Source organism: Macaca thibetana, chromosome 16 (assembly GCF_024542745.1).
Source record: "Macaca thibetana thibetana isolate TM-01 chromosome 16, ASM2454274v1, whole genome shotgun sequence".
NCBI lineage: Eukaryota > Metazoa > Chordata > Mammalia > Primates > Cercopithecidae > Macaca > Macaca thibetana.
This window is the reverse complement of record NC_065593.1, coordinates 50,813,789-50,839,475: the sequence shown is the minus strand read 5'-3', so window position 1 is coordinate 50,839,475 and position 25,687 is coordinate 50,813,789. Positions and strand designations below refer to the sequence as shown.

Sequence of the window (25,687 nt, the reverse complement as noted above, 5' to 3'; positions counted from 1 at the left end):
GAGTGGGGTGTCATCTGGACACACAAGGCTTCAGCAGTGATGTTATAAAGTAACTAACAAGCGTCATGTATCGTGAATGGACAAAATCATGGCTTTTAGCCCATGGAATGAATCTGGACAGAGGATAAAGCCAAAAGATGGGTGCTACTTAGCAAATCAAAGGAAATGACTTTAAAAGTCTGGCTCTCTGATTTATAGAGAAGCTTGTTGCTATGTGATGAGGCAGAGGAGAGTAACAAAAGGGTGTTTGAAGATGTAACATATGCAGATTGCACCCAGTGGCCTCTGGAGGATGGGACAGCCTGCCCTGGTGATGTCTCCCAATGATGCTGTCTGTAAAGGGTTATTGATTGGTGAGCTCTGACTAGCCCTTAGGTCAGAACTCACCACTACTTACTTTCCTGAGAAACCCAATCTGGACTGAATGCTCAAATTCTGTTTTTCTTCTTGATAGAACTCCAATAGCCTGTGTTTCACGTATGCACATCTGATCCCTATAGAGATGTATGTTCAGCTTTTGTTCAATGCTCAGGGGACTTGGCAAAAACTCATTTTCTGTAACTTCTAGTTATAATCGCTTTGGATTGTTCCACATTAGGTTTTTCTCAGTCTCAGGGGTCTATGTATCTACTGTCACAAATTTTGGAAGAAAACTTTTGGGATCTCAGCAGTCATGTGTCTTGGATCCCTAGTACCAAGAACTATCTAAATGTGGAATGTGTAATATAACCATTTTAGAGACAGGGTTTTCCCTTGGCATCTTCTGATTTGGCCCTTGGAGAAACTCTGTTTTATTGTATCAATACCTCCACATCTGAGGTATTTTCTGAGATACAAAGGGAAAAATACACAACGTCAGATTTTTGTTTTACATCTTCACTTCAACTTCTTGCCCGGTTTCTAGGCCTTTGAATCCTTCTTAGTTCTAGCAATGACACAGTAGTTATCCTTGGGGGTGGGAGATTTGGTGGTAGTCAAGGTGAAGAAATAGCTTCTGCAGTTGAAAGAAGCTGATGTTGAGAATAGGCTTTATACTTCATAGTGAGGTTGATCTTAGAAAAATGACTTCACATCTTTTGTCCTCAATGGCTTATTTATTTATTTTGTAAAATTAAGAGTACCCACCTCCCAGGTTGGAAGTAAAGATTAAAAGGTATCACTGCTCAATCCCCTAGCTCATAGGGTGAAGGCTCATGACTGATTTTAGAATCAAGGAAGCAAGGTATGAAGAGAGTCCACAGAGGCTCTGATCACTCAATGTTCTTTGGCTTTCATGAGTTCTTTTCTCAAAGTTCTTATTTGAGGTTCAGTAAGATTATTGCTCATTTCTTTTTGTTTTTTTCTGGCTTCTTGAGCTTGCCTTCTTGGTCGAGATAAGCCATGGTTTTCAGAGTCATCCTCATTTTCATGAGCTTCTCAGATACCTTGTTTGAAACATCACATCTGTCCAAGTTACAGTTGTTCCCCAATGACAGGAACTGTTCTGTGCTTAACCAACTATATGTCAAGTGTCAGCAAGGTGCCTGACAAATGGGACATAGCTAGGGGATGTGTGTTGAGTGAATGGATTCATCTAAGTCTTGTTGCTCCTCAAAGTGAGTCTGAAAGGCAACCAACTAAAGAAAGAAGAAATGTAGGACTTCTTGATAACCCAAGGCCGTAACATCCACCAATACCAAGACTTAGTTTCTTCCCTGGATAGGGAAGGCTGGTTGAGTCTTAACCCAAGTGAGAACCATTGCCATTACAAGGGTTAGTCCTCCTGCTACACCACTGACCAACAGGAAAGTTTGTGTCTCCAGAGTGGACACATCCATAAAGAGGCCAAACCCAGTCAAGGTCTAAGCATCTGATGGCTAAAATAACTTTGCTTCTTTGAAAAATAATAAAAACCTTCTGACCTCCCACCAGCAGCCAACCTGATTTCAAAGAGCCAAGAGGCATCTCAGATTCGTCAACATTCCTTTAATGAGCTGAGAAACTTTTCATGGTAAACTCAGCAGCTGAGTAACAGGATGATGGCACCACAACAGGTAGATAATCAAGGCAGGAGGTCAAAGCATTGGAGCCAACACCCACCCAGGACGGGGTATAAAAGGGCTGGGAGGAGAGGAGGCCTCAGTCTCAGTGGCTCGGCGTTCCCAGCTGATCTGAAGCTCCTGTGCAGTCTCAGCCCTACACCATGACCTCCTCCTACAGCAGCTCCTCATGCCCTCTGGTTTGCACCATGGCTCCTGGAGCAAGAAATGTCTCTGTCTCTCCCATCGACGTTGGGTGCCAGCCCGGGGCAGAGGCCAACGTTGCCCCCATGTGCCTTTTGGCCAACGTGGCACATGCCAACCGAGTCCGCGTGGGGTCGACTCCCCTGGGCCGCCCCAGCCTCTGCCTGCCCCCAACCTGCCACAATGCTTGTCCCTTGCCAGGGACCTGTCACATTCCTGGCAACATTGGAATCTGTGGGGCCTATGGTGAAAACACCCTGAATGGCCATGAGAAGGAGACCATGCAGTTCCTGAACGACCGCCTGGCCAACTACCTGGAGAAGGTGCGCCAGCTGGAGCGGGAGAACGCGGAGCTGGAGGCCAAACTCCTCGAGAGGAGCAAGTGCCACGAGTCCACTGTGTGCCCGGACTACCAGTCCTACTTCCGCACCATCGAGGAGCTCCAGCAGAAGGTGAGGTGTGGGATTACCTGGGCATGCTGGGTCTGAGAAGGCAGAAGCCTTCGCAGGAGGAATCCACATAAGGTCCAGAGAGCTTTGGGTTCTTGGTTTCTCTTGGACATGAGCGTAGACACCACACGTGGAGTGAGAGCTTAGAGTATGATGCTTTGTGTGTGAACCGTCTTTCCATTTTCCTCAGATCCTGTGCAGCAAGGCCGAGAATGCCAGGCTGATTGTACAAATTGACAATGCTAAGCTGGCTGCCGATGACTTTAGGATCAAGTAAGTCAGGTGGAGGAGGGCCAGAGTGACTCCCTCCCCACCCTCCATCCCAGTGCCCAAATACTTGTTGAGTGAGTGAATGTTTGTCCTGTCTTCCTTGCTAGATTCTCCACAGTAAAATTTTCATAACAATCAAAGCTGATGAAAGATGGAAGGGAAAACTCCTCATTAATCCAAGCATATATGTTTGTCCTCCTTCATTTATTTCCCTAAAATGGAGGATAAGGGAGCCTGAGTTCATTCACCAGGAGCAAAATGAGGGGATTTCAAGGATGAACTGAGCAAGACAGCCATTGGGTTTCATATATAAGTCAGAGAAGTCGTTTACAGATGAGTCTTTGTTCAGATTTAATTATGGAGCCCTAAGGTACCAGGCATAAGGTACCTAGGCAAAAATGAGAGAGGGGAAGACAGCTGAAAAGTAAGGCATAAGGAGCCGCAGATCACGATCAGGCACCTGGCTATTGCTTATCTTTGGTAACTGACAGTCCCCGCAATGGCACGAGTGTTGGTCCCAAGATGCATGATCTTAGGCAAGTCAGTTCATCTTCCTGAACTGCAGTTGCCACAGAATACAATGGCAAAAATGTATATTGTGCAATGTAGTGTTGTGATTGCTTCATTAGACCATGAGCTCTTTGAGAAGGGGGGCTGTGTCTAATTCACCTTCGAGGCCAGAGGGCTAAACAGTGAACAAATGAGGATCCAAGGTGGTGTGGGAGGTAGGAAGGCAGGGCAGCCGAGAGGGGCTCTTGGGGCATTCTTGTTGACCCTGTACCTCCCGTGACGGAAGGCTGGAGAGTGAGCGCTCCCTACGCCAGCTGGTAGAGGCGGACCAGTGTGGGACGCAGAAGCTCCTGGATGACGCGACCCTGGCCAAGGCTGACCTGGAGGCCCAGCAGGAGTCCCTGAAGGAGGAGCAGCTGTCCCTCAAGAGCAACCATGAGCAGGTGTGGCCCTGGCCGCTCAGACTCCCGGGGAGGGTGCTGGGCAGACAGGGGAGCTCCCTGGCCCCGGGGCTCTCAGAGCATTGTCTGGGCTCAGCTGGCATCAGGATGCAGGGCTGAGGTGAGTCTGAGGGTGCAGTGGTCCTCTGTGCAGACTTGCCTTGGGCACGAGGAAGGTGTCCAGGTGGGCTCTCCCCACTGCACTCTCAGCAAGACTTTCCCATTTGCTTGTGTGTGGGACTCCCCTCCCACTGCTTGCAGGGTCAGGGTCCTGGTGCTGTCTGCTCCATCAAAGGTCCTCTCTTCACACAGGCTGTCTGTCCCTTCCTCCTTTCTGCAGGAAGTAAAGATTCTGAGGAGTCAACTGGGGGAGAAGCTCCGGATCGAGCTGGACATTGAGCCCACCATTGACCTGAACAGGGTGCTGGGGGAGATGCGGGCTCAGTACGAGGCCATGGTGGAGACCAACCGCCAGGATGTAGAACAGTGGTTCCAAGCCCAGGTGAACGGAGGAGGTACAGAAGCAGGGGGTACCTGGCCTCCATCTGGGCAGGGAGGTGACTATGTCTCTCTGTGCTCTAGTCTGAAGGCATCAGCCTGCAGGCCATGTCCTGCTCCGAGGAGCTGCAGTGCTGCCAGTCGGAGATCCTGGAGCTGAGATGCACGGTGAATGCCCTGGAGGTGGAGCGCCAAGCCCAGCACACCTTGGTATGTGTCCTTCACCCTCACTGCACTGCAAATGCCCCGTGCCATGGCCTAGTAGCCTTTTATTTTGGAGGTCTCACCGCCCAGGTTTCTCCCACCTGTTATCACCATCAAAATTTGGGGCATGTAGCAGTTTCCCTGGGGGCCTTGCACATTTTATCCCCTTATTTCCCACTACAGAAGGACTGTCTGCAGAACTCCCTGTGTGAAGCTGAGGACCGCTTCGGCACGGAGCTGGCCCAGATGCAGAGCCTCATCAGCAACGTGGAGGAGCAGCTGTCCGAGATCCGGGCTGACCTGGAGCGGCAGAACCAGGAGTACCAGGTGCTGCTGGACGTGAAGGCTCGGCTAGAGAATGAGATTGCCACGTACCGGAACCTTCTGGAGAGCGAGGACTGCAAGTACGTGTGATCTGGGCAATTCCTGGCCAAATCATTTACCCAATTCTCATGAGGTCCTCAGGGCAGCAGAAGGGCTGTCTCTACATAGAATGAGGCTGTCTGTGCACTCCTTTTCAGTGAGTCATTGCTCTGTCCTGCACACTCCATGTGGTTGACAAAGTGAAGGGAAATGTCCATCCACTGTTATTTTGCAGTAGGGACCCCTTCCTTATGCCCCCACATGGCACTGAGACCCCATTCATTCCTTGCCTCTCACTTCCCTCACCTTGTTCTCTCTGCAGACTCCCCTGCAATCCATGCTCCACGCCTCCCTCCTGTGTGACCGCCCCCTGTGCTCCTCGCTCAAGCTGTGGCCCCTACACCACCTGTGGAGCCAGCACCACTGGAAGCCGATTCTGAATTCCTGTGGACCCGCAGGGGCTGGCTAAGGCGAGGGATACCCAAAGAGAGATGCTTGTTATACCTTTAGAACATTTGGCTTCTAACTTTCTGTATGTATAGGCCTGTCCAAAGGCTATGAGATACCAGGGATGGTGGAATCTTGATGTAAATCCTTCCTTTCCCGCTCTTGGTTTTCCCAGGTGAGCTCTATGCCCTCAGTGGCTGGATTGCAGCCACTCATGGTGGCTCAGAATATCTGGATTGGAGAGGCATAAGGTTGAAAAGCAATTTGGAGTAGGAATACGGCATGATTTAAAATTGCACTTGCACTTCAAGAACACCAACTTTAACTTGAATTTTTTTATAGTTTATGACAAAGGAAGTGAAGAACAGACTTTACTGTCTGAGATTCCCACATTTCTTGGGTTGTTTCTAACATTGCCAGCCTGGATTATGGCCCCAGGGAGAGGGAAATAGAACCAGATTTGTACCTGACCCTGTCTTTTCTAATTCCCTTCTTCTATCGTCCTGCCTCCCTACCTTGGAAGCTGATTAAGTGGAAACTTTCCTTGTATCAAATTCTGAGTCTTTCTACTTCAGGGGTTCTAGCTATGACAAAGGACCAGGCTTGCCCCTTCTGTGGCAACACAGCCTCTTACATATGGCTTCCATAGCTTCTTTCTATGTGAAAGGAACGTTCAGATTAAGAAATTTTTCTTTTTTTGTCTCTATAAATTCTGATTCTCAAGACTTGTCTGGCTATAACCCCTGTCCCTGTCTAATTCTTCCGGTCTAAAATCTGAACAATGACTTCATTTTTTTCTAGTATTTTCTCCTGAAGTATTGAAACCTATTGATTTACGGGTAGAGATTTGCTAAGTACGACGTGCTTCCACCTCTTGTCTTCATGCTCTCTACCTTCCTTACCACGATTCAGCCACACTGGCCTTTCTGTTCCTTGGACATGCCTGGAGACCTGTCCCTGCTCTTCGTTCCCTCTGGGGTGCTCTTCCCCCTCCTTATAAATGTTCAGGTCAGCTGAAAGTTTCTTTCCTCTGAGAGCTCCTGTTTGGTTACCAGCCTAAAGGACTCACAGCCCTGGCACTCTGTCCTGCTCATTAGCAACGCCAACAGCTGAACTTGCCTCTGTATCTATTGTTTTCCCAATCAAAATGCTTACCCAAGATTAGCAATTGTTCATTTCTGCATCCCCAGAGCCTAGCCCACTGCTTGGTACACAATAGATGCTTAATAAATACCTGTTGAAAGAACGAACACGTCTAGTCCTGACTTTATCTCTGACTTGTTGTGGGGTTTTCGAATCATCACTTCACACACCTAAGCCTCAGCATTTTTTTTCTCCTGCGGTAAAACAGGGATAATGTTATTGTTCATACTTATATCTCAGATCTGTCATGGATTCTAAGATAACAGAAATAAAAATACCTTGAAAAGGAGAAAGCACACAAAGAAACCTCACCTGGAGCCAGTATTGATTGTATAATGTTTAAGGAGTGCAGAGGCTGACCCACATGGCCAGGTTTAAGGGCCACCCGTGACCTCAGGCTTCTTCGTACAGGCAGGTAAATGAATTTCCTCTAGCATCTAAATTTAATCAGAAACAAAATGGTGCACATAATAACTTGCTTCCCAGAGCAGACTGTATTTGAGTATTTGCATTAGGCTAAAGAATGAGAAAACTTTGCTTTGAGGGGCAGAACCTTCTTAGCAACTCCTTTCTATTGAGACCATCCAAGGGGAGAGGACCCACTTTCATGGGTGATGTTGTTTCCATTTTTCCCCTTTGGGTTCACCAGGGTTAAAGTGATGCGAGAACACACCTGAGTCTTGTGAGGCACTCAGTAATTCCAAGGGCCATTATGATCCCTGCAGAACTTCAATTTGGAGACTCCGGGGGAATGCAGATGAAGCCCATTGGTGGTCCTGATTTCTGAATGCAATTACCAGCTAGTTTTCATTGGAAAAATAGCTCTGAGTTTAGTCTCACTCCTCATCACGTCTTGTAGCTTCATTGGAGAAAAAGCAACCAGGGGAAACGGAGAAGTGACATGAACCGCTGATGTCAGAGTAAAGGCATGGTTCAAGCCAGCCTCCTTTTCCTAGGGAAGGAACTGTCTAGTTGCATTGGGGGGCTTCAGCTTGAAGTGCTAAAGGTGGGCCTGGTGGCAAGGCGTGTCCTTCTGGAAGACCCTCTCATGCTACCAAGTCATTTTGTCTGAACCTGACTGACTAGGCTATGTTATGAAGCAAGAACAAGAATCTTTCAGGAAACTGGCTTTTTTGTTTCTTTTTTCTCCTTCATGATCTGAGTTAGAAAGCTCCCTCTACAGGGGCGACTTTTTCTGAGAAGAGAAGCAAATGAACACGGGACCTGTGGTGTTGATGTGTCTCTTGGAGATGCTGCTTTTTAGAAAAGCATCTCCTGCTTCAGGCCAGCCTCAGTCTCCTGACTGTACCTGGTAGATTTCCTGCCTTACTACCAACAGCAGCATCTACATCCCTTGAGGCCTGCTTTTGCTTTCTTTCTCTTCGATTGTTAAAATAAACATTTGAAAGTAACTGCACAGTTTTCAAATGGAGTTTTATGTAGCAGTGGTTTCCTCCTGCCTGGTGTTAAAGGCCGTCTCTTCCCTCTGAGAACGGAGTGCCGCACTACAGCACTCTCGGAGGGCAGACATCAGAACCGCTTCTGAAAGATGAAGCTCACAAAGGTTAAATAACTTGACTGAAGATATGCATTTAGCAAGCGTTTGAGCCAGGACTTGGACCTAGATTGCTCTGGCTGCAAATCAACTCTTACGGTATTACATCACCTGAGTATCTCATCCGGGTTCCTTCAAGTGGCTCTAAGCTGCCTTTTAAAGGGAGATCCTGCAATGTGAGCCTTGGATGCCCCTGTTTCTCAGGGTCACCGACACAGTGTGATTTGGAAAGGAGACAGACGTGGGTTTGTTTAGCACAAGATTTGTAGAAGGACAGTTATAAAAGTCAGTTTCCTAAACCAGCGACCCTACCCTGAGTTCATTGCTACCCAACTGTTGCTAAGTCTGTGTTGAACATTTTAAGGGTCAGTATCAGTGTCTGAAAAGGGTTAAACACCGACTCTTGAAGGCAGAGTATGTCATTAGCAGAGAAGAGCCCTTCCCAGTGATGTAAAACCAAATGAACTGACTCTTCTCTTTCCAGAGATTGCCTGCACAAGTGGCGGGATGAAGCAGTTGTGGGCTTTAAGGCGGCCAGACAGCCAATTTATATAATTCTCTTCTTTTCATAAAAGGACATGGGATAAATGCAAAGTTAAATGTGATCTACCTTTGAATGTTCTGTAGGACTTTTCATATAAATATATTTTTAAAAGAAAACAAGTCTTGCCTTAATTCTGACTTGATTTAGCACCACAGAGTTTAGAAGTCGAGGATTTTGTATCATTGGTGCAACATGCTACGGTTCGGCTTTATGCTATGTCTATTCATGCACGCATGCAGGCATTCCCTCAGCATACAGTTACTGAGTATCACCATGCACCGGATGTGGTGAAGGATAATACTGAGTATGATTTGCTCCAGAGCTGAGCTCCTTTAGTCACTTCTGTTTTTATTGATTGAGTGCTTTGTTATATCAGGTGATATACTGGGAATTACAGAGATGAACAAGACAAAAGCAGTAAGTAAGATAAAATTCCTGCTTCCAAGGGATTCCCAACAACACTAACAACAGAATGAAGAGGGTTACATTCAAGGTAAACTAAGGGTCAGTGTGAGTAGAGAGAAGAGGAATTGATTGAATGCTCAGCGACGCTGGAGAAAGCTTCCCCTTGAAGGTATCTCTTGAGCTGAGAAACATAAACTCTCAGGGATAGACTTGACCTTCAGAACCTTTCAAAATCAGAGTATTCAATACTATTGGATTTTTTTTTTTTTTTTTTTTGAGATGGAGTCTTTCTTTGTCACCCAGGCTGGAGTGCAGCAACGCTACCTCGGCTCACTGTAACCTCCACCTCCTGAGTTCCAGCAATTCTCCTGCCTTAACCTCCGGAGTAGCTGGGACTACAGGCATGTGCCACCACGCCCAGCTAATTTTTGTATTTTAGTAGAGATGGGGTTTCGCTACTATTACTACTGCTACATGTTGGCCAGGCTGGTCCTGAACACCTGACAGGTGATCCGCCTGCCTCAGCCTCCCAAACTGCTGGGATTACAGGTGTGAGCCACCAGGCCCAGTCACAATATTATTGTATTTTTAATGAGGAAAATGAAACAGCGTTGTCAGTATTTCCCTATTTTACTGCGCATAATTCATGAAGTGGGCCAAATAAATAGTTCTACAACGACTTATTCAGAATTTAATATTTTCCCTAATTCCTAAATCATTCACTCTTCAGGTTCCTATGATTGTGCTTTTCTCCTTTCTACTTACTGTACCTTTGCCCCATGACCATCTACAGCTTAGCACCCATAGAAAATGGTCCCCTGAAAGACACAGAGGAATGGGCTGAGGGGACATTGAGGGGAAATCCGTAGGCTGAAGGGGGGCACAAAACAGTAGAGATGGTTTCTGGCCTAACACACCAAGGACTTCTATAGGTTACCCTTATACTTTTTATCCTTATACTTCTGTCTATGTAAGTACATCTATAGGATAAATTCCTATAGGTGGAAATTATTGGTTGATAGTGTATGTCCGGGCACGGTGGCTCATGCCTGTAATCTCAGCACTTTGGGAAGCCGAGGCAGGTGGATCACGAGGTCAGGAGATCGAGACTATCCTGGCCAACCTGGTGAAACCCTGTCTCTACTAAAAATACAAAAATTAGCTAGGTATGGTGGTGAGTGCCTGTAGTCCTAGCTACTCGGGAGGCTGAGGCAGGAGAATTGCTTGAACCCGGGAGGTGGAGGTTGCAGTGAGTCGAGATCGTGCCACTGCACTCTAGCCTGGCAACGGAGCGATATTCCGTCTCAAAAAAAAAAATGCATTTGTAATTTTAACAGATACTGCTGAACTATTTTGTAAAGAGGTTGTACAACTTATTTTCCCCCCAACAGTGTATGAAAGTGCATGTTTTCTATATTTTGCTACAATCATGACATTAATCTATTCTGTTTTATTTTACTTTATCATAGAAAGAACACCTAACATGAGAGCTACCCTGTTAATAAAACTTTAGGTGTACAATAAATTTCTATGGACTCTGGGTGCAATGCAGTGCAGTAGAGCTCTAGGCCTTACTCATCTTGCTTGCCTGGAACTGTATATTTATTGATTAGTAACTTTCCATTTCCCCTTTTCCCCCAGCCTCTGGAAACCACCATTCCACTCTTTGATTCTATGAATTTGCCTATTTTAAATACCTTGTATAAGCAGAATTATGCAGCATTTGTCTTTCTGTGATCGGCTTATTTCATTTAGCATAATGTCTTCAGGATTGAATCAAACTATTTTAGATACCTCATATAAGCAGAATCATGCAGTATTTGTCTCTCTGTGATTGGCTTATTTCATTTAGCATAACGTCTTCAGGGTTTATTCACGTTGCATATTGCAGAATTTCCTCCTTTTTAAGGGCTGAATGGTATTCCAGTGTTTGCACATACCAATTTCTTTTTCTATTTATCTGTCAATGGACATTTATGTTGTTCCTACATTCTGGCTGTTGTGACTCCTGCTGCAACGACCACAGGAGTGTTAACTAACATCCCTTTGAGATTCCAATTTCAATTCTTTTGGATAAATACCCATATGTGAGATTGTTGGATCATATGGTAATTCTATTTTTAATTCTTTGAGGAATCTCCATACTGTTTTCCATAGTGGCTGTGTCATTTTGCATTTTCCCAACAGTGTGCAATGGTTCCAACTCCTTTATATCCTCACTAATACATGTTGTCTCTTTTTTTTTTTTTTTGATAGTAGCCATCCTGAGTATTGTGAAGGGATGTCTTGTGGTTTTGATTTGCATTTCCCTTATGGCTACTGACTTTGAGCATTTTTTCATATATCTGATGGCCATTTGTATGTCTATTTTAGAGAAATGTCTATAGAAGTCCTTAGCCCATTTTTAATTAAAAAAATTTTTAAAAAAAATTTTTTACAGTTGAGTTGTAGGACTTCCTCATATATTTTGGAGGTTAACCCTTTATCAGATACATGATTTACAATTCTTTCTCCCATTCAGTAGGTTGTATTTTTACTCTGTTGTTTCTTTTGCTGTGCAAAAGTTTTTTAGTAAGACTAAACTTCTGATCTTTGCTAAATTAAATAAGTAAATAATAACTAATTTAATAAGCATTTTTGAATTATGAATGGTGTAAGCATGTAAACACACCAGTAAAATCCATTGAAAAACACAACACTTATTTAGTGCTTACCGTGTACTCTGTGCTAGACACTATTTTACATGATTTACAGGTATCAATTTTTTTAAAACTTAAATCCATTAGCTAGGTGCTATTGCCACTCCATTGTGCATAAGCAGAAATTGAGGCACAGAAACGTCAAGTCACCAGCCCAAGTTCACATAGCTAATAAATGATAGAACCAGAATCTGAACCCAGGCAGTCTGGCTCCAAAGTTCATTGTCTTAAACCTCTACTATGCTGCATTAAAGGATTTTGTATTAGGTCTTGGTATGAGGTAAATAAGGGGAAATGTCCTGTGCTAGCATGTCGACAAAGAAACTCTAGGATCAGGGAACAAAAGAGAGGGAAGATGAAGATATTTTTCTCAGTATTTAGTCTCTGATGACCTTAAGACCTGGGATAGGAATAAAGCAAAATAGGCAGGGCGCTGTGGCTCACTCCTGTAATCCCAGCACTTTGGGAGACCAAGATGGGTGGATCACCTGAGGTCTGGAGTTGGAGACCAGCCTGGCTAACATGGTGAAACTCCATCTCTACTAAAAACACAAAAAATTAGCCGGGCATGGAGGCGTATGCCTGTAATCCCACCTATTCAGGAGGCTGAGGCAGGAGAATCTCTTGAACCCAGGAGGCGGAGGTTGCAGTGAGCCAAGATCAGACCACTGCTCTCCAGCCTGAGCAACAGGAGCAAAACTCCACCTCAAAAAAAAAAAAAAAAAAAAAAAAAAAAAAAAAAAAAAGAAAGAACAAAGCAGAATAGCAGAATAATAATTTAAAAAGTACTTAAAATCAAACCAAAGTTTCCCAAGTAACTAGATTTTAAAATCCTATTTAATAGAAAAGAAAATAGTGACTTTTTTTTTTTTGTTTCAAAGCCTGCTGAGGTGGACTTCTGAAATCATAAAGGTGTTTTGGGGTATCCTTCCTCAGACTCTGTTCTCACCCAGCATGTCTGAGAGCCTTGCAGGCACAGTGGTATCAGGACATACCCTGGTCGTGGTTTGCAGGTGTTTTCCTGGCGTAATTCACATCAGGATGCGGTGTGTGGGTAGCCCCTGTTTCCTTAGGTGTCTTTGGAATCTTTCCCCTGCAGCTGGAGCAGGTGGCTGCAGATTAGACTCACACCCTGTGGGCCGCCCAGTGCCTCTGCTTCTCTCTCACTCAGAGATGCGTCAGAACGGTCTCTGAGTTCTGTGCCGTGGCACCAAGTGATGCTGTTCTGAACCCAGTGTCTCCCCTCTGCCTGAAGACAGATTATAGCTCAAAATCTCTTACTCCTTAAGAGAAGAGGTGGCCCCTGTGAAGGAAGGAGGGCTGCAGGACTACCTCTCTCTTCTCTCTTCATTTCTGATACTTCCCTTCATACAACTTGGCATATATGTTTGTTTTCAGGGGCCAGGAGCTCTTTTTAAAGAGGAGCAAAAGGGCTGGGTGCAGTGGCTCAAGCTTGTAATCCCAGCACTTTGGGAGGCTGAGGTGGGTGGATCACGAGGTCAGGAGTTCGAGACCAGCCTGGCCAACATGGTGAAACCCCGTCTCTACTAAAAATACAAAAATTAGCTGGGTGTGGTGGTGGGTGCCTGCAATCCCAGCTACTCAGGTGGCTGAGACAGGAGATTTGAACCCGGGAGGTGGAGGTTGCAGTGAGCCGAGATTGTGCCATTGCACTACAGCCTGGGTGAGAGAGCGAGACTTTGTCTCAAGGTTAAAAAAAAAAAAAAAAAAGAAAAAAGGGAGGAGCAAGAGGAGGCTCAGCTGATCATCTGCGATGTCAAGGATGGGCTCTTTCCCACCTGCACAGCTGAGTATATCCCAGACACCTGCCTCATGCCTTCCACCTACTGCCAGTTCCTCTGAGACCAAAGAAAATTAGAAGAGCCCTCTGCTTTACAAAGGACAGGCAGTGTCTATGTCATTATGCAAAATGGACCATGCAGAACCCAAGCCAGAGACAGAAATCAAGCTTTGGAGAGGCGTGTCAGGACGCAAAGGATGCAAAACTTCAGCTGTGATGCTTAAGAAATAACTAGTGTCATATGTTCTGAGACAGAAGGAACCACGATTTTAGCCAATGGGATAAAATCCTGCCAGAGGATAGGGTCAAGAGACGGTTCCTATTTAGCAAATCAAAGGGAACAATTTTAATGCTTCAATTATCTGGATTATAGTGATGCTATGTGTTGAGGTGGGAGATAGGAACAAAGGGGTCTTTGAAGATGGAAAATGCAAATTTCACCCAGAGGCCTCTGAGGGATGGTCTGGCAGGGAGAGGCCCTCTAAGGATTGTCCCAGTAAAGAATGAGTCATGGCTGACCTTAGGGCCACTGGAGCCACAGTTGACCCAGAGTGGGTTTTTCTCTTGGGAAGAATTCCAGACCCCTTATATCTTCTTGAGAGAATTCCAAGAGCCCAGGTTTCATCAACACCCACATCCCCTGACTCCCTTGTGGTTTTCATGGGGATGCTTGTTCAACTTTTTCTCAGAGCAAAGATGTATTTACGCTTTTTAAAAATATACGCACACAGTTTTATATATAATGCAGCATCACACTTTGTAGGGCATTTACTCTTATTTTACGCATTCAGGTATGTTTGTTTTTTTTGAAACACTTCTTAAGGCTACACAACAGAACATAGAAAAATAAACAGGAACATATTCAACAATTACAAAACATGATATGATAAAGAATATAAAGTACTAGTTTCCTTTCAATACTTCAAAAGATATGTATATAAACTTTAAAAAAAATGCTCAACATCACTAATGATCAGGGAAATGCAAATCAAAATCACAATGCGATACCACCTTGCTCCTGCAAGAATGACCATCATCAAAAAATCAAAAACGGTCGATGTTGGCGTGGGTGCGGCGATCAAGGGACACTTCTACACTGCTGGTGGGAATGGAAACTATACAGCCACTATGGAAAACAGTGTGCAGATCCCTTAAAGAACTAAAAGTAGATCTATCATTTGATCCAGCAATCCCACCACTGGGTGTCTACTCTAGAGGAAGGGAAGTCATTATGCAGAAAACACATACTTGCACACACACATTTTAAGGAGCACAATTCACAATTGCAAAATCGCGGAACCAACCCAAATGTCCATCAATCAAAGAGTGGATAAAGAAACTGTGGGCCGGGCACAGTGGCTCACACCTGTAATCCCAGCACTTTGGGAGGTCAAGGTGGGTGGATCATCTGAGGTCAGGAGTTCAAGACCAGCCTGGCCAACATGGTGAAACCCTTTCTCTACTAAAAATACAAAAATTAGCCGGGCATGGTTGCAGCACCTGTAATCCCAGCTACTCGGGAGGCTGAGGCAGGAGAATCACTTGAACCTGGGAGGCGGAGGTTGCAGTGAGCTGAGATGGTGCCACTGCACTCCAGCCAGGGTTACAAGAGTGAAACTCTATCTAAAAAAAAAAAAAAAAAAGGAACTGTGGTACATATATATGATTAAATACTACTCAGCCATAAAATAGATGAATTAATGGCATTCGCAGTGACCTGGATGAGATTGGAGACTATTATTCTAAGTGAAGTAACTCAGGAATGGAAAACCAAACATCGTATATTCTCACTGATATGTGGGAGCTAAGCTATGAGGATGCGAAGGCGTAAGAATGATACAATGGATTTTGGGAACTTGCGGGGAGGGGAGGGAGTGAGGGATAAAAGACTACAAGTAGGATGTAGTGTATACTGCTTGGGTGATGGGTGTACCAAAATCTCACAAATCACTGCTAAAGAACTTACTCATGTAACCCACCTATACCCCAATACTCATGGAAAAAAAATCCCATCACTTATGGAAAAATTACCACCTGTACCCCAATAATGTATGGAAAAAACCCTAAACTTTTTCTTTTACAAGTAACATAACAGATGCTCACATCTTCACATGCTTTTAAGTACTATTTGTACTCAGTGTAAGGCTATTATCATTTTTCATACATAAAGTTTTTTTTAGCTGTGTAACAATGCAATTTGTAATCCATTCAAGTAAATTCACCCCCAAAGTTGTTGCTTCCCAGCATTAAGACCTGCACCCACCCCCTTCTAAGATTTTTCTAAAACTTGTAAATGTGTAGCTGAAGGGAATGCATATTTGATGCATATTTGGCTACACTATTTCTGTTTACTGTATTTTGCTTCCTATTTTATGTCTAAATCCTATTATTTTCATTTAAAATCTTAATAATGGCTCATTTCCAGTATGTCAATTTCAAATATTTAAGGTTTTGCTACTAGTATCAGCCATTTACTTTCCCACTTATTGGGATTTTTTTTAAAAGAGGTTATTTACACCCTTTTAGAGTTTGTCCCATTGTCCTTCTGGTTTCCCTCTACCACTTGGGAGGGATGACTCCTGGCCACACCGTCATTGGTTGACTTGATCTCCAGCTCCACTGGAAATCTCTGGGATTTGGGATATACAGTCAGAATGTTTTTGTCAATGACAGATCAGATATATGGGCGGTGGTCCCACGAGATTATAATGGTGCTGAAAATTCCTATTGTCTAGTGATGTCGAAGTTGTTATAATGTTGTAGTGCAATGCGTTACCTTTTCTATGTTCAGATACACAAATACTACCGTGTTACAGTTGACTGTGATACTCAGTACAGCAGCATGCTGTACAGGCTTGTAGCCAGACACTATAGGCTGTACTATATACAGTCTAGTGTGTAGTAGGCTCTACCATCTAGGTTTGTGTGAGTTCACTCTATAATGTTTCCACAATGAAGAAATCACCTAACAACACATTTCTCAGAAAAACGCACCCTGTCTTAAATGATGCATATGTTACAAACTAGTGTAACTTTTTTTTTTTTTTTTTTGAGACAAAGTTTCACTCTTGTTGCTGAGGCTGGAGTGCAATGGCACAATCTTGGCTCACAGAAACCTCCGCCTCCTGCCTCCCGGGTTCTCCCGGGTTCAAGCAATTCTCCTGCTTCAGCCTCCTGAGTAGCTGGGACTACAGGCATGCACCACCATGCCCAGCTAATTTTGTATTTTCAGTAGAGACCAGGTTTCTCTATGTTGGTCAGGCTAGTCTCAAACTCCTGACCTCAGGTGATCCGCCCACCTTGGCCTCCCAAAGTGCAGGGATTACAGGCGTGAGCCACCGTGCCCGGCCTCATTTAATTTTTTAATGTGCATTTCTTGTCCTCACTGCCATAGTATTTAAATCTTTTCCTTTGCTGGAACACAAAGACCTTCAGTAATTTTCTTTTCACCACAATTTCTCGCCCAGTAACTAAGCCTCTTCTTTCCCTCCCCTTAGGCCTAGCACTGATGGGGCAATGACACGTTGTTCTCACGGGGGGCCATGGTGAAGTGAAAAGAGAATGAGCCTAGCAGACATGAGGCTGAATCGAGCCTTTGACGGTTCACTAACTGTCAATCAGAAAATGCACTTCACTCTAGTTTTCTCGTCTGTGCATGGAGGCAATGAGTAACCACCTCATAGGTGGTAAGGGTTAGATAGGAAAGGACACAGTAGAAGGCCTAGCACACCCATGCACTCAATCAGTGTTAGTTCTGGACCTTTCGTTTGAATACTGCTTGAGCTCTGTGCCCAATCTCCCTTTCCTGGATCAAATAAGATTTTTCTTTGTTTGTTAGTAGTTTCTTTCTAGATTCATCCTTGGCCAGAAGTATAGATCCCCTGTCTTTCACTAACTCTTGTTGATCTATGGTTCTCATTCAATTTTGTGTAGAACACCCAGACATTTCAGTGGCATTGTTTACTCCTGATGAACAGGGGACACTGCGTGTCCAGCAACCAGAGCACTGCCTGAGTTATGGGGGATATTCAGGAAACATGCTGAACAGATGAATGAATGAGCAAATGAATGAATAGCTGATTCTGACTAGTCAACCAAGACTTAGTTAGCACCAATGCTTCTGGATGTTTTATTGCTTCTCAGGGGAGTATGCAATGTGAAAGAAGAAAGAAAAAAAAGGCGCCTCAAAATCGTCAAATATCAGTAGATGCATTGGTTTTATTAACTGATATTTTATCTTCAAAGGAAAGGCTGATTGAGTCTTGCACAGGCGAAAGAGCCACTGGGTCCCATTGGTTCTCTGTCTCTCCTGCTGCACAAATTACTGACGGAAAGATTTGGGCCTTCATTGTGACCACATCCACAGAGACCATAGTCCAGAGAGAGCATGTGGGGCCTGAATCAACTGCTGGTGTTTGTTGAGCAGAAACAACGAATCTCTGACTTCCCACCAACAGCCAACCTGATTTCAAAGAGCCAAGAGGCATCTCAGATTTGTCAACATTCCTTTAATGAGCTGAGAAACTTTTCATGGTAAACTCAGCAGCTGAGTAACAGGATGATGGCACCACAACAGGTAGATAATCAAGGCAGGAGGTCAAAGCATTGGAGCCAACACCCACCCAGGACGGGGTATAAAAGGGCTGGGAGGAGAGGAGGCCTCAGTCTCAGTGGCTCGGCGCTCCCAGCTGATCTGAAGCTCCTGTGCAGTCTCAGCCCTACACCATGACCTCCTCCTACAGCAGCTCCTCATGCCCTCTGGTTTGCACCATGGCTCCTGGAGCAAGAAATGTCTCTGTCTCTCCCATCGACGTTGGGTGCCAGCCCGGGGCAGAGGCCAACGTTGCCCCCATGTGCCTTTTGGCCAACGTGGCACATGCCAACCGAGTCCGCGTGGGGTCGACTCCCCTGGGCCGCCCCAGCCTCTGCCTGCCCCCAACCTGCCACAATGCTTGTCCCTTGCCAGGGACCTGTCACATTCCTGGCAACATTGGAATCTGTGGGGCCTATGGCAAAAACACCCTGAATGGCCATGAGAAGGAGACCATGCAGTTCCTGAACGACCGCCTGGCCAACTACCTGGAGAAGGTGCGCCAGCTGGAGCGGGAGAACGCGGAGCTGGAGGCCACACTCCTCGAGAGGAGCAAGTGCCACGAGTCCACTGTGTGCCCGGACTACCAGTCCTACTTCCGCACCATCGAGGAGCTCCAGCAGAAGGTGAGGTGTGGGATCGCTTGGGTGTGCTGGGTCTGAGAAGGCAGAAGCCTTCGCAGGAGGAATCCACATAAGGTCCAGAGAGCTTTGGGTTCTTGGTTTCTCTTGGACATGAGCGTAGACACCACACGTGGAGTGGGAGCTTAGAGTATGATGCTTTGTGTGTGAACTGTCTTTCCGTTTTCCTCAGATCCTGTGCAGCAAGGCCGAGAATGCCAGGCTGATTGTACAAATTGACAATGCCAAGCTGGCTGCTGATGACTTTAGGATCAAGTAAGTCAGGCCGAGGAGGGCCAGTGTGACTTCTCTCCTGCTGTATTTCCAGGGGCCTGCCCCATTACTCAGCCTATATTATAGGTGTTCAAAAACAGTTTTTGACTAGAAGAATATTTCTCTCCAAACCTTAAATTAGCCTATTGCTAGAAATGGTCATTATATAGGAGGAAAGAGAATATAAGCATTAAAAGAAAAAGAAGGGCTATAGTCTAGATTGGTTAGAACCTATGTCATTTTCTCCCACATCTAGAAGATAAGAGGATTTTGCTTTTCAATCAGAAGTAAAATTGAGTCATCACAAAAATAAACTGTCAATGCGTAGGTTGTTGCTAGACTCACTGACTCTTGGCCAAATCCATCAGCTGGAGGAATTGTCATTGAAGCTCCTTGGTAGCAAGAGTTGGGCTTGAATGAATGGGAAAAGCAGGAAAACAATGAGAAATAACGAACTAAAGAGGAAAAGCAGCAAACTGAAGGTCCAGAGTCTTATTTTTAGCCATTCTTTTTTCCTGGCCAAATGACTCCCATTATGGCAGAATAAAGGCTGCATTTGAAGTCAGAACACTTAGGATGAGTCCGTGCATTTACTATTAACCGGGCATAGAATTCTGAAAAACTCATGTTTTGCTTCTGAGCCTCAGTCTTCCATGTAGTCAATGGACATAATGTCCTGACTACAAACTCTGTAGCTACAGGGTTGAGCATAGTGTATATTGCCCACGTGAACAAATGAGCATCCAAGGTGGTGTGGGAGGTAGGAAGGCAGGGCAGCCGAGAGGGACTCTTGGGGCATTCTTGTTGACCCTGTACCTCCCGTGACGGAAGGCTGGAGAGTGAGCGCTCCCTACGCCAGCTGGTAGAGGCGGACCAGTGTGGGACGCAGAAGCTCCTGGATGACGCGACCCTGGCCAAGGCTGACCTGGAGGCCCAGCAGGAGTCCCTGAAGGAGGAGCAGCTGTCCCTCAAGAGCAACCATGAGCAGGTGTGGGCCTGGCCGCTCAGACTCCCGGGGAGGGTGCTGGGCAGACAGGGGAGCTCCCTGGCCCCAGGGCTCTCAGAGCATTGTCTGGGCTCAGCTGGCATCAGGATGCAGGACTGAGGGGGGTCTGAGGGTCCAGAGGGCCTCTGTGGAAAGTGCAGACTTGCCTTGGGCACGAGGAAGGTGTCCAGGTGGGCTCTCCCCACTGCACTCTCAGCAAGACTTTCCCATTTGCTTGTGTGTGGGACTCCCCTCCCACTGCTTGCAGGGTCAGGGTCCTGGTGCTGTCTGCTCCATCAAAGGTCCTCTCTTCACACAGGCTGTCTGTCCCTTCCTCCTTTCTGCAGGAAGTAAAGATTCTGAGGAGTCAACTGGGGGAGAAGCTCCGGATCGAGCTGGACATTGAGCCCACCATTGACCTGAACAGGGTGCTGGGGGAGATGCGGGCTCAGTACGAGGCCATGGTGGAGACCAACCGCCAGGATGTAGAACAGTGGTTCCAAGCCCAGGTGAACGGAGGAGGTACAGAAGCAGGGGGTACCTGGCCTCCATCTGGGCAGGGAGGTGACTATGTCTCTCTGTGCTCTAGTCTGAAGGCATCAGCCTGCAGGCCATGTCCTGCTCCGAGGAGCTGCAGTGCTGCCAGTCGGAGATCCTGGAGCTGAGATGCACGGTGAATGCCCTGGAGGTGGAGCGCCAAGCCCAGCACACCTTGGTATGTGTCCTTCACCCTCACTGCACTGCAAATGCCCCGTGCCATGGCCTAGTAGCCTTTTATTTTGGAGGTCTCACCGCCCAGGTTTCTCCCACCTGTTATCACCATCAAAATTTGGGGCATGTAGCAGTTTCCCTGGGGGCCTTGCACATTTTATCCCCTTATTTCCCACTACAGAAGGACTGTCTGCAGAACTCCCTGTGTGAAGCTGAGGACCGCTTCGGCACGGAGCTGGCCCAGATGCAGAGCCTCATCAGCAACGTGGAGGAGCAGCTGTCTGAGATCCGGGCTGACCTGGAGCGGCAGAACCAGGAGTACCAGGTGCTGCTGGACGTGAAGGCCCGGCTAGAGAATGAGATTGCCACGTACCGGAACCTTCTGGAGAGCGAGGACTGCAAGTACGTGTGATCTGGGCAATTCCTAAACCACACACATGACTATCAGGCAATTCCTCAGAGGTGATGGAAGTGCTTGCCGAAGATATCATCTTAATAAACAAGCCTTCCTGTGCTTTCCTGCTCAGTGACTCATTAACCTCTCCTGGTCTGTGCAGACTGGATTATTGAGAAAGTGTTCTCTAAATGGTAGCCAGGTCCCTAAACCAAGTCTTCCCCAAGGACTCCTGGATGTGGAAAGACACAGATGAAAGAACTGTTGGTATAGATTCTCTGGTCTGTGTGCCTTGTTGGTGGCAGGCCCAGCCTTCACCTGGTCTTACCCTTGTCCATCAATCACTGAAACATCTTTCTAATGTAACTCTTTTTCTTTCTCTCCCTGCAGACTCCCCTGCAATCCCTGCTCCACGCCTGCCTCCTGTACTTCTTGTCCAAGCTGTGGCCCTGTCACCGGTGGGTCTGCCTCTGGCCATGGAGCCAGCATGGGGAGATGATTCTGAAGGCCCGAAGTTCCTGTGCAGGAGGTTGAGGCTGGTTGCACTGGGGTCAGGAGTGCCTTCACCTTGCTCAGTCTTCCTTCCAGAAAGACCAGACTCACTGAGGCATTTTCCCTAAATCAACGGGTAGCAGACACTTCCAAGGAGTGTCTCCCTGCCTATGCCTCTAAGCTGTATTTTTTGTTGTTGCTGAAATGTTATAATTATCTTCCACGAAAGTGATTGTTTTTCCCAGTGTCTCTTCTTGGTTCTTTTGGTTCTATTCCAGTGTTTCAGAATCTCCTAAAATGTCACTGGGTTCCCTGCATTAAATGGTCAATAAACCTCTTTCCTGCACCAAGTGCTGTCCCCCTGGTGTTGGTTGTGTGTGAAGTGTCAGAGAGTCCTGGTCGTCAGGTCCTGTGTCCTCACTGGCCCTGACATCTTGCTTCCAGGAGCTCCCTGCGGTGCTCTGGGGCCTCTGGATGAAGGTCCTTTCCTGACATTGGATGTGTATTCACCTTGCCCAGGGATCCCTACAGACTGGTGGAAGGAAGTGATGCTAGTTGCCAAGTTTGAATTCTTTCAAAACAACTCAGAGCTAACATGTCCCTACCATGATTTTGGCATCTTCAGCCTCTTGGTATTTTGTCCAAGAGCAAAATCACATCACTTAGCGTTCTAATCTTGTCAAAGGAAGGTCGTGTTGAGAATTGCCTGGGCCAAGTTGCCAAGTTTTTCCTCTCACTCCAGTTGGCCCCTTTCACGGAGCCATGGAGTTCCCGCCCACTCTCCCAAATGTAGAGGCCCAGACTGGGCACTGGAGACTGGGGTCTTGGTCTTGGGTCACTTCCAGGCTGTAGTTTTCTCTAGAGAGACGCTGCCACTGATATATCTGCTGTCTATTCTGCTGCTGTCTTGGAGGTGCTGGTGGTGAGGGCTGCTGCTGCCATTAGAGCACTCCAACTCCGTGCCTGCCTCTCGGATGTGGCTCTGGCACAGGCCAAGGTGGTTCACAGCCAGACGAGGTTATGAGCAGGTGGAGGAGCAGCCCGGAGAGGCTGCTGCCTCCCGCGCCATGCTAGTCAGTTTACGGCAAGCACCAAGTATGTCCAGAAGAATGAAACTCTTGGGTCTCAGGTCATCCATGTGCCCTGGTGCAAAGAGCAATGAAAAACTGGTCCTTCTTCGTGGTAGCATAGTGTGGTGGAGGTGGATCTTCTCTAGGGTCAGGGAAACTTGGATTCAAATCCCACCTTCGTGACTCTGAAGTGAGATTTGAACCCACCTTGCTGAGTGAAGTTGGCCAGGTCGCTGCACTCTCTTGAGACCTATTCCTCGTTTGTGGAAGTAGGATAGTTGTATTTACCTCTCACTGTGGTTGAGGGGTAATGCATCTAATGTTCCTGGCATCTAGAAGGTGTTCAGTGGATGTTGGTTTATTGAGGCTCCCTGGGAACCAGCAGGTACAGTCTCTTCCTCCCAGAGAGAAAAAGGAGCTGAAGAGATAGTAGCAGAACCCACTCTCAGCATCGGGGCCCTAGATTTCTATGTTGGTGGCTGGGAAGTTTGGTCATACTCCTTGTTCATGTATACGTAGTAATAAAAGTCACCTTCTGTAGTCATGAGGCCTGTTTCTCACTCCAAGTAGCCTAACTGAATCCAAAAAAGCATTCGTTGGGCTGTCAGAGGACAAGACTGTTTGGTGGGCTCTTGTGGGCTCTTCTAACGAGGAACCCACAAGAGTCATGTTTTAAGAAATGGCTGTGACCAACCCTCAGTGTGATGGGGTTGTGGAGATCCGGACTGTCCCCACCTTTCTTGGCCAGGTCACACCCTTGACAAGCTCTACCTGTTAGGTACCATGGCTAGGTGTGGCAGGAGGTGCCACTCAGGTACACAGAAAATGAAGGCTAGAGGCTGGCAGGTGGGTTACCAGCCCGGTCAGGACACCTGGACCCTGGGGGTTTTACTCACATTCATTATCCTAGCCTGAGAGCTCAGGGCTCCCTCTGGTACCAAATCCCAGACATCTCTTCTTGCAAGTGATTCTCCCGACTGGACATTCTATGCCTCTCCGCCTCACATACTCTCACCGACTGGATGGATATAGCCCTGAATGTGGCCCAATAGGCTTTGCTTTGGCCACAATAATTGCAGCCAGGTGTCTCTTATTTTCCTCCCCCCGAGGCTTCTGGTTCCTTGGTTGGGGGCCACATCTGGTTCTGAGCCACCTAGTGCTGAGCCCGTCTATCTTCAGTTCACCAATCCTGCACTGCCTGGGCACTGACGTGTGATATTTCTTCCCAGCCTTCGCGTGGTTAACACCAGTTGGGGCTCATGAGGCCCATGCACTTATGTATTGTTTGACACCAAATGCCATTTCTCACAAATTCCAGCAAAGTGGAAAGGAGAAAGGGTGAACAGCTGCAGGCCACTGGGGTGGACACTGCAGTCACCGAGAGAGCTCTGGGGAAGGGCACATTCCTGCCCCCACCACTGTCTACACTGGGAAGCCAAGAAGATCCAAGTGAATTTCTGGACTTTCCTGAACAGGAACATTTTTTATTTGTATAGTTTTTTTGTAGACGATGGTATGTGATACCTGTCAGGTCTCTGAGCCCAAGCCAAGCCATTGCATCCCCTATGACTTGCACATATAAGCCCAGGTGGCCTGAAGTAACCGAAGAATCACAAAAGAAGTGCAAATGCCCTGCCTCGCCTTAACCGATGACATGCCACCACAAAAGAAGTGAAAATGGCCGGTCCTTGCCTTAACTGATGATATTATCTTGTGAAATTTCTTTTCCTGGCTCATCCTGGCTCAAAAAGCTCCCCCACTGAGCACCTTGTGACCCCCACTCCTGCCCGCCAGAGAACAACCCCCCTTTGACTGTAATTTTCCTTTATCTACCCAAATCCTATAAAACGGCCCCACCCTTATCTCCCTTCGCTGACTCTCTTTTCGGACTCAGCCCACCTGCACCCAGGTGAAATAAACAGCCATGTTGCTCACACAAAGCCTGTTTGGTGGTCTTTTCACATGGATGCGCATGACAATACCTAAGGCTGATGGTGTGTGCCCCATCCTCCTGTCCTTCCTCTCAGCATCTTCTCTTTGTCTTCCTGACCAAGAACAAAATCAATTTCATCTGTTCTCATGGCCACTAATAATCTTTATGAGCTCAGCTTGGTGAACCATTTTTAATTTATCTTTTTTCTTCCTAATTCAGTGTTTCATAACCATGCCTTCCCACTTAATGAATATAAAGATACCTTGCCTTCTCACTTAGTGTTTTAACTTTCAAAAACGTAAATACCAAACTCATATCATGACTAAAAGACAGCTCATTTCAAATACAGGTTATGCTTGTTTTCAAATGACACTTCCTCTAACTAAAATAGCTTCCCTGCCATCTGTTTTAGAGATTCCAAACATTGCATCCCCACTGGGGGTTGGGGGTGATACACAGACTCTCCCAGTTAGAATCACTGTTCCTATTCAGGTACGAGCCCCTGGGCTAAGCCTACCTGCTTTACCTGCCTGCCAGGTGTAAATATGTTTTAGCATCTGAGGAGGAGCATTTCTCAGTGACCCAGGACCCCCTAGAGGCCAGTCCCAGGTAGCTACATGTCACACTTATCCTCTCCAAACCTGAATGCAGCTTCTCCCGCTCCAGCCAGCTCTTTCCTTTGACTTCTTAGCTTCCTTGACGCACACAATTGTCCTAGGAACTTGGGGGTGACCTTGGGGCCACTTTCGGCTTCTCTTCTTCCTTTGACCCCATGTACAGTAAGTTGCCCTGTCTTGTGAGTCCTTTTGCAGCATCTATGTCCTCTGTGCCTTCCTTTCCATCAGCACTGCTGGTGACTGGTTTTGGCATCCATCACATCCTGCCTGGATTCTTGGAAGAGCCCCCTCCTGCCCTCTCTCTTCTGTGCCGGATTTGTTCTGCACATACCACCAGCCCGTCACTCTTTTGTGTTCTATTTATTGAGTAAATACTATGTACAAGACACTGTATTACGTGCTGGAGGGCACACGAAATGGAGACTGAGTGTTCCCACTCTAGGGTGCACAC

At 46.5% G+C, this 25,687-nt stretch overlaps 4 protein-coding genes across 4 annotated transcripts in view; 2 read left to right on the top strand and 2 right to left on the bottom strand.

Annotated features, from left to right (window-relative positions):
- Positions 1 to 25,687, bottom strand: part of LOC126938621 (eukaryotic translation initiation factor 1) — a 1,120,764-nt gene that overhangs the window by 242,230 nt on the left and 852,847 nt on the right. The window lies entirely within an intron of this gene.
- Positions 1 to 25,687, bottom strand: part of CNP (2',3'-cyclic nucleotide 3' phosphodiesterase) — a 736,460-nt gene that overhangs the window by 530,358 nt on the left and 180,415 nt on the right. The window lies entirely within an intron of this gene.
- On the top strand, positions 1,901 to 6,653 carry LOC126938483 (keratin, type I cuticular Ha8). Its single transcript, XM_050762746.1, has 7 exons — positions 1,901 to 2,674; positions 2,862 to 2,944; positions 3,738 to 3,894; positions 4,232 to 4,393; positions 4,474 to 4,599; positions 4,777 to 4,997; positions 5,279 to 6,653. Exons 1-7 carry the CDS (start codon positions 2,183 to 2,185, stop codon positions 5,394 to 5,396), a joined length of 1,359 nt encoding a protein of 452 aa, XP_050618703.1. The 5' UTR covers positions 1,901 to 2,182; the 3' UTR covers positions 5,397 to 6,653.
- LOC126938490 (keratin, type I cuticular Ha7) lies at positions 18,276 to 21,623 on the top strand. Its single transcript, XM_050762756.1, has 7 exons — positions 18,276 to 18,767; positions 18,955 to 19,037; positions 19,866 to 20,022; positions 20,367 to 20,528; positions 20,609 to 20,734; positions 20,912 to 21,132; positions 21,515 to 21,623. Exons 1-7 carry the CDS (start codon positions 18,276 to 18,278, stop codon positions 21,621 to 21,623), a joined length of 1,350 nt encoding a protein of 449 aa, XP_050618713.1.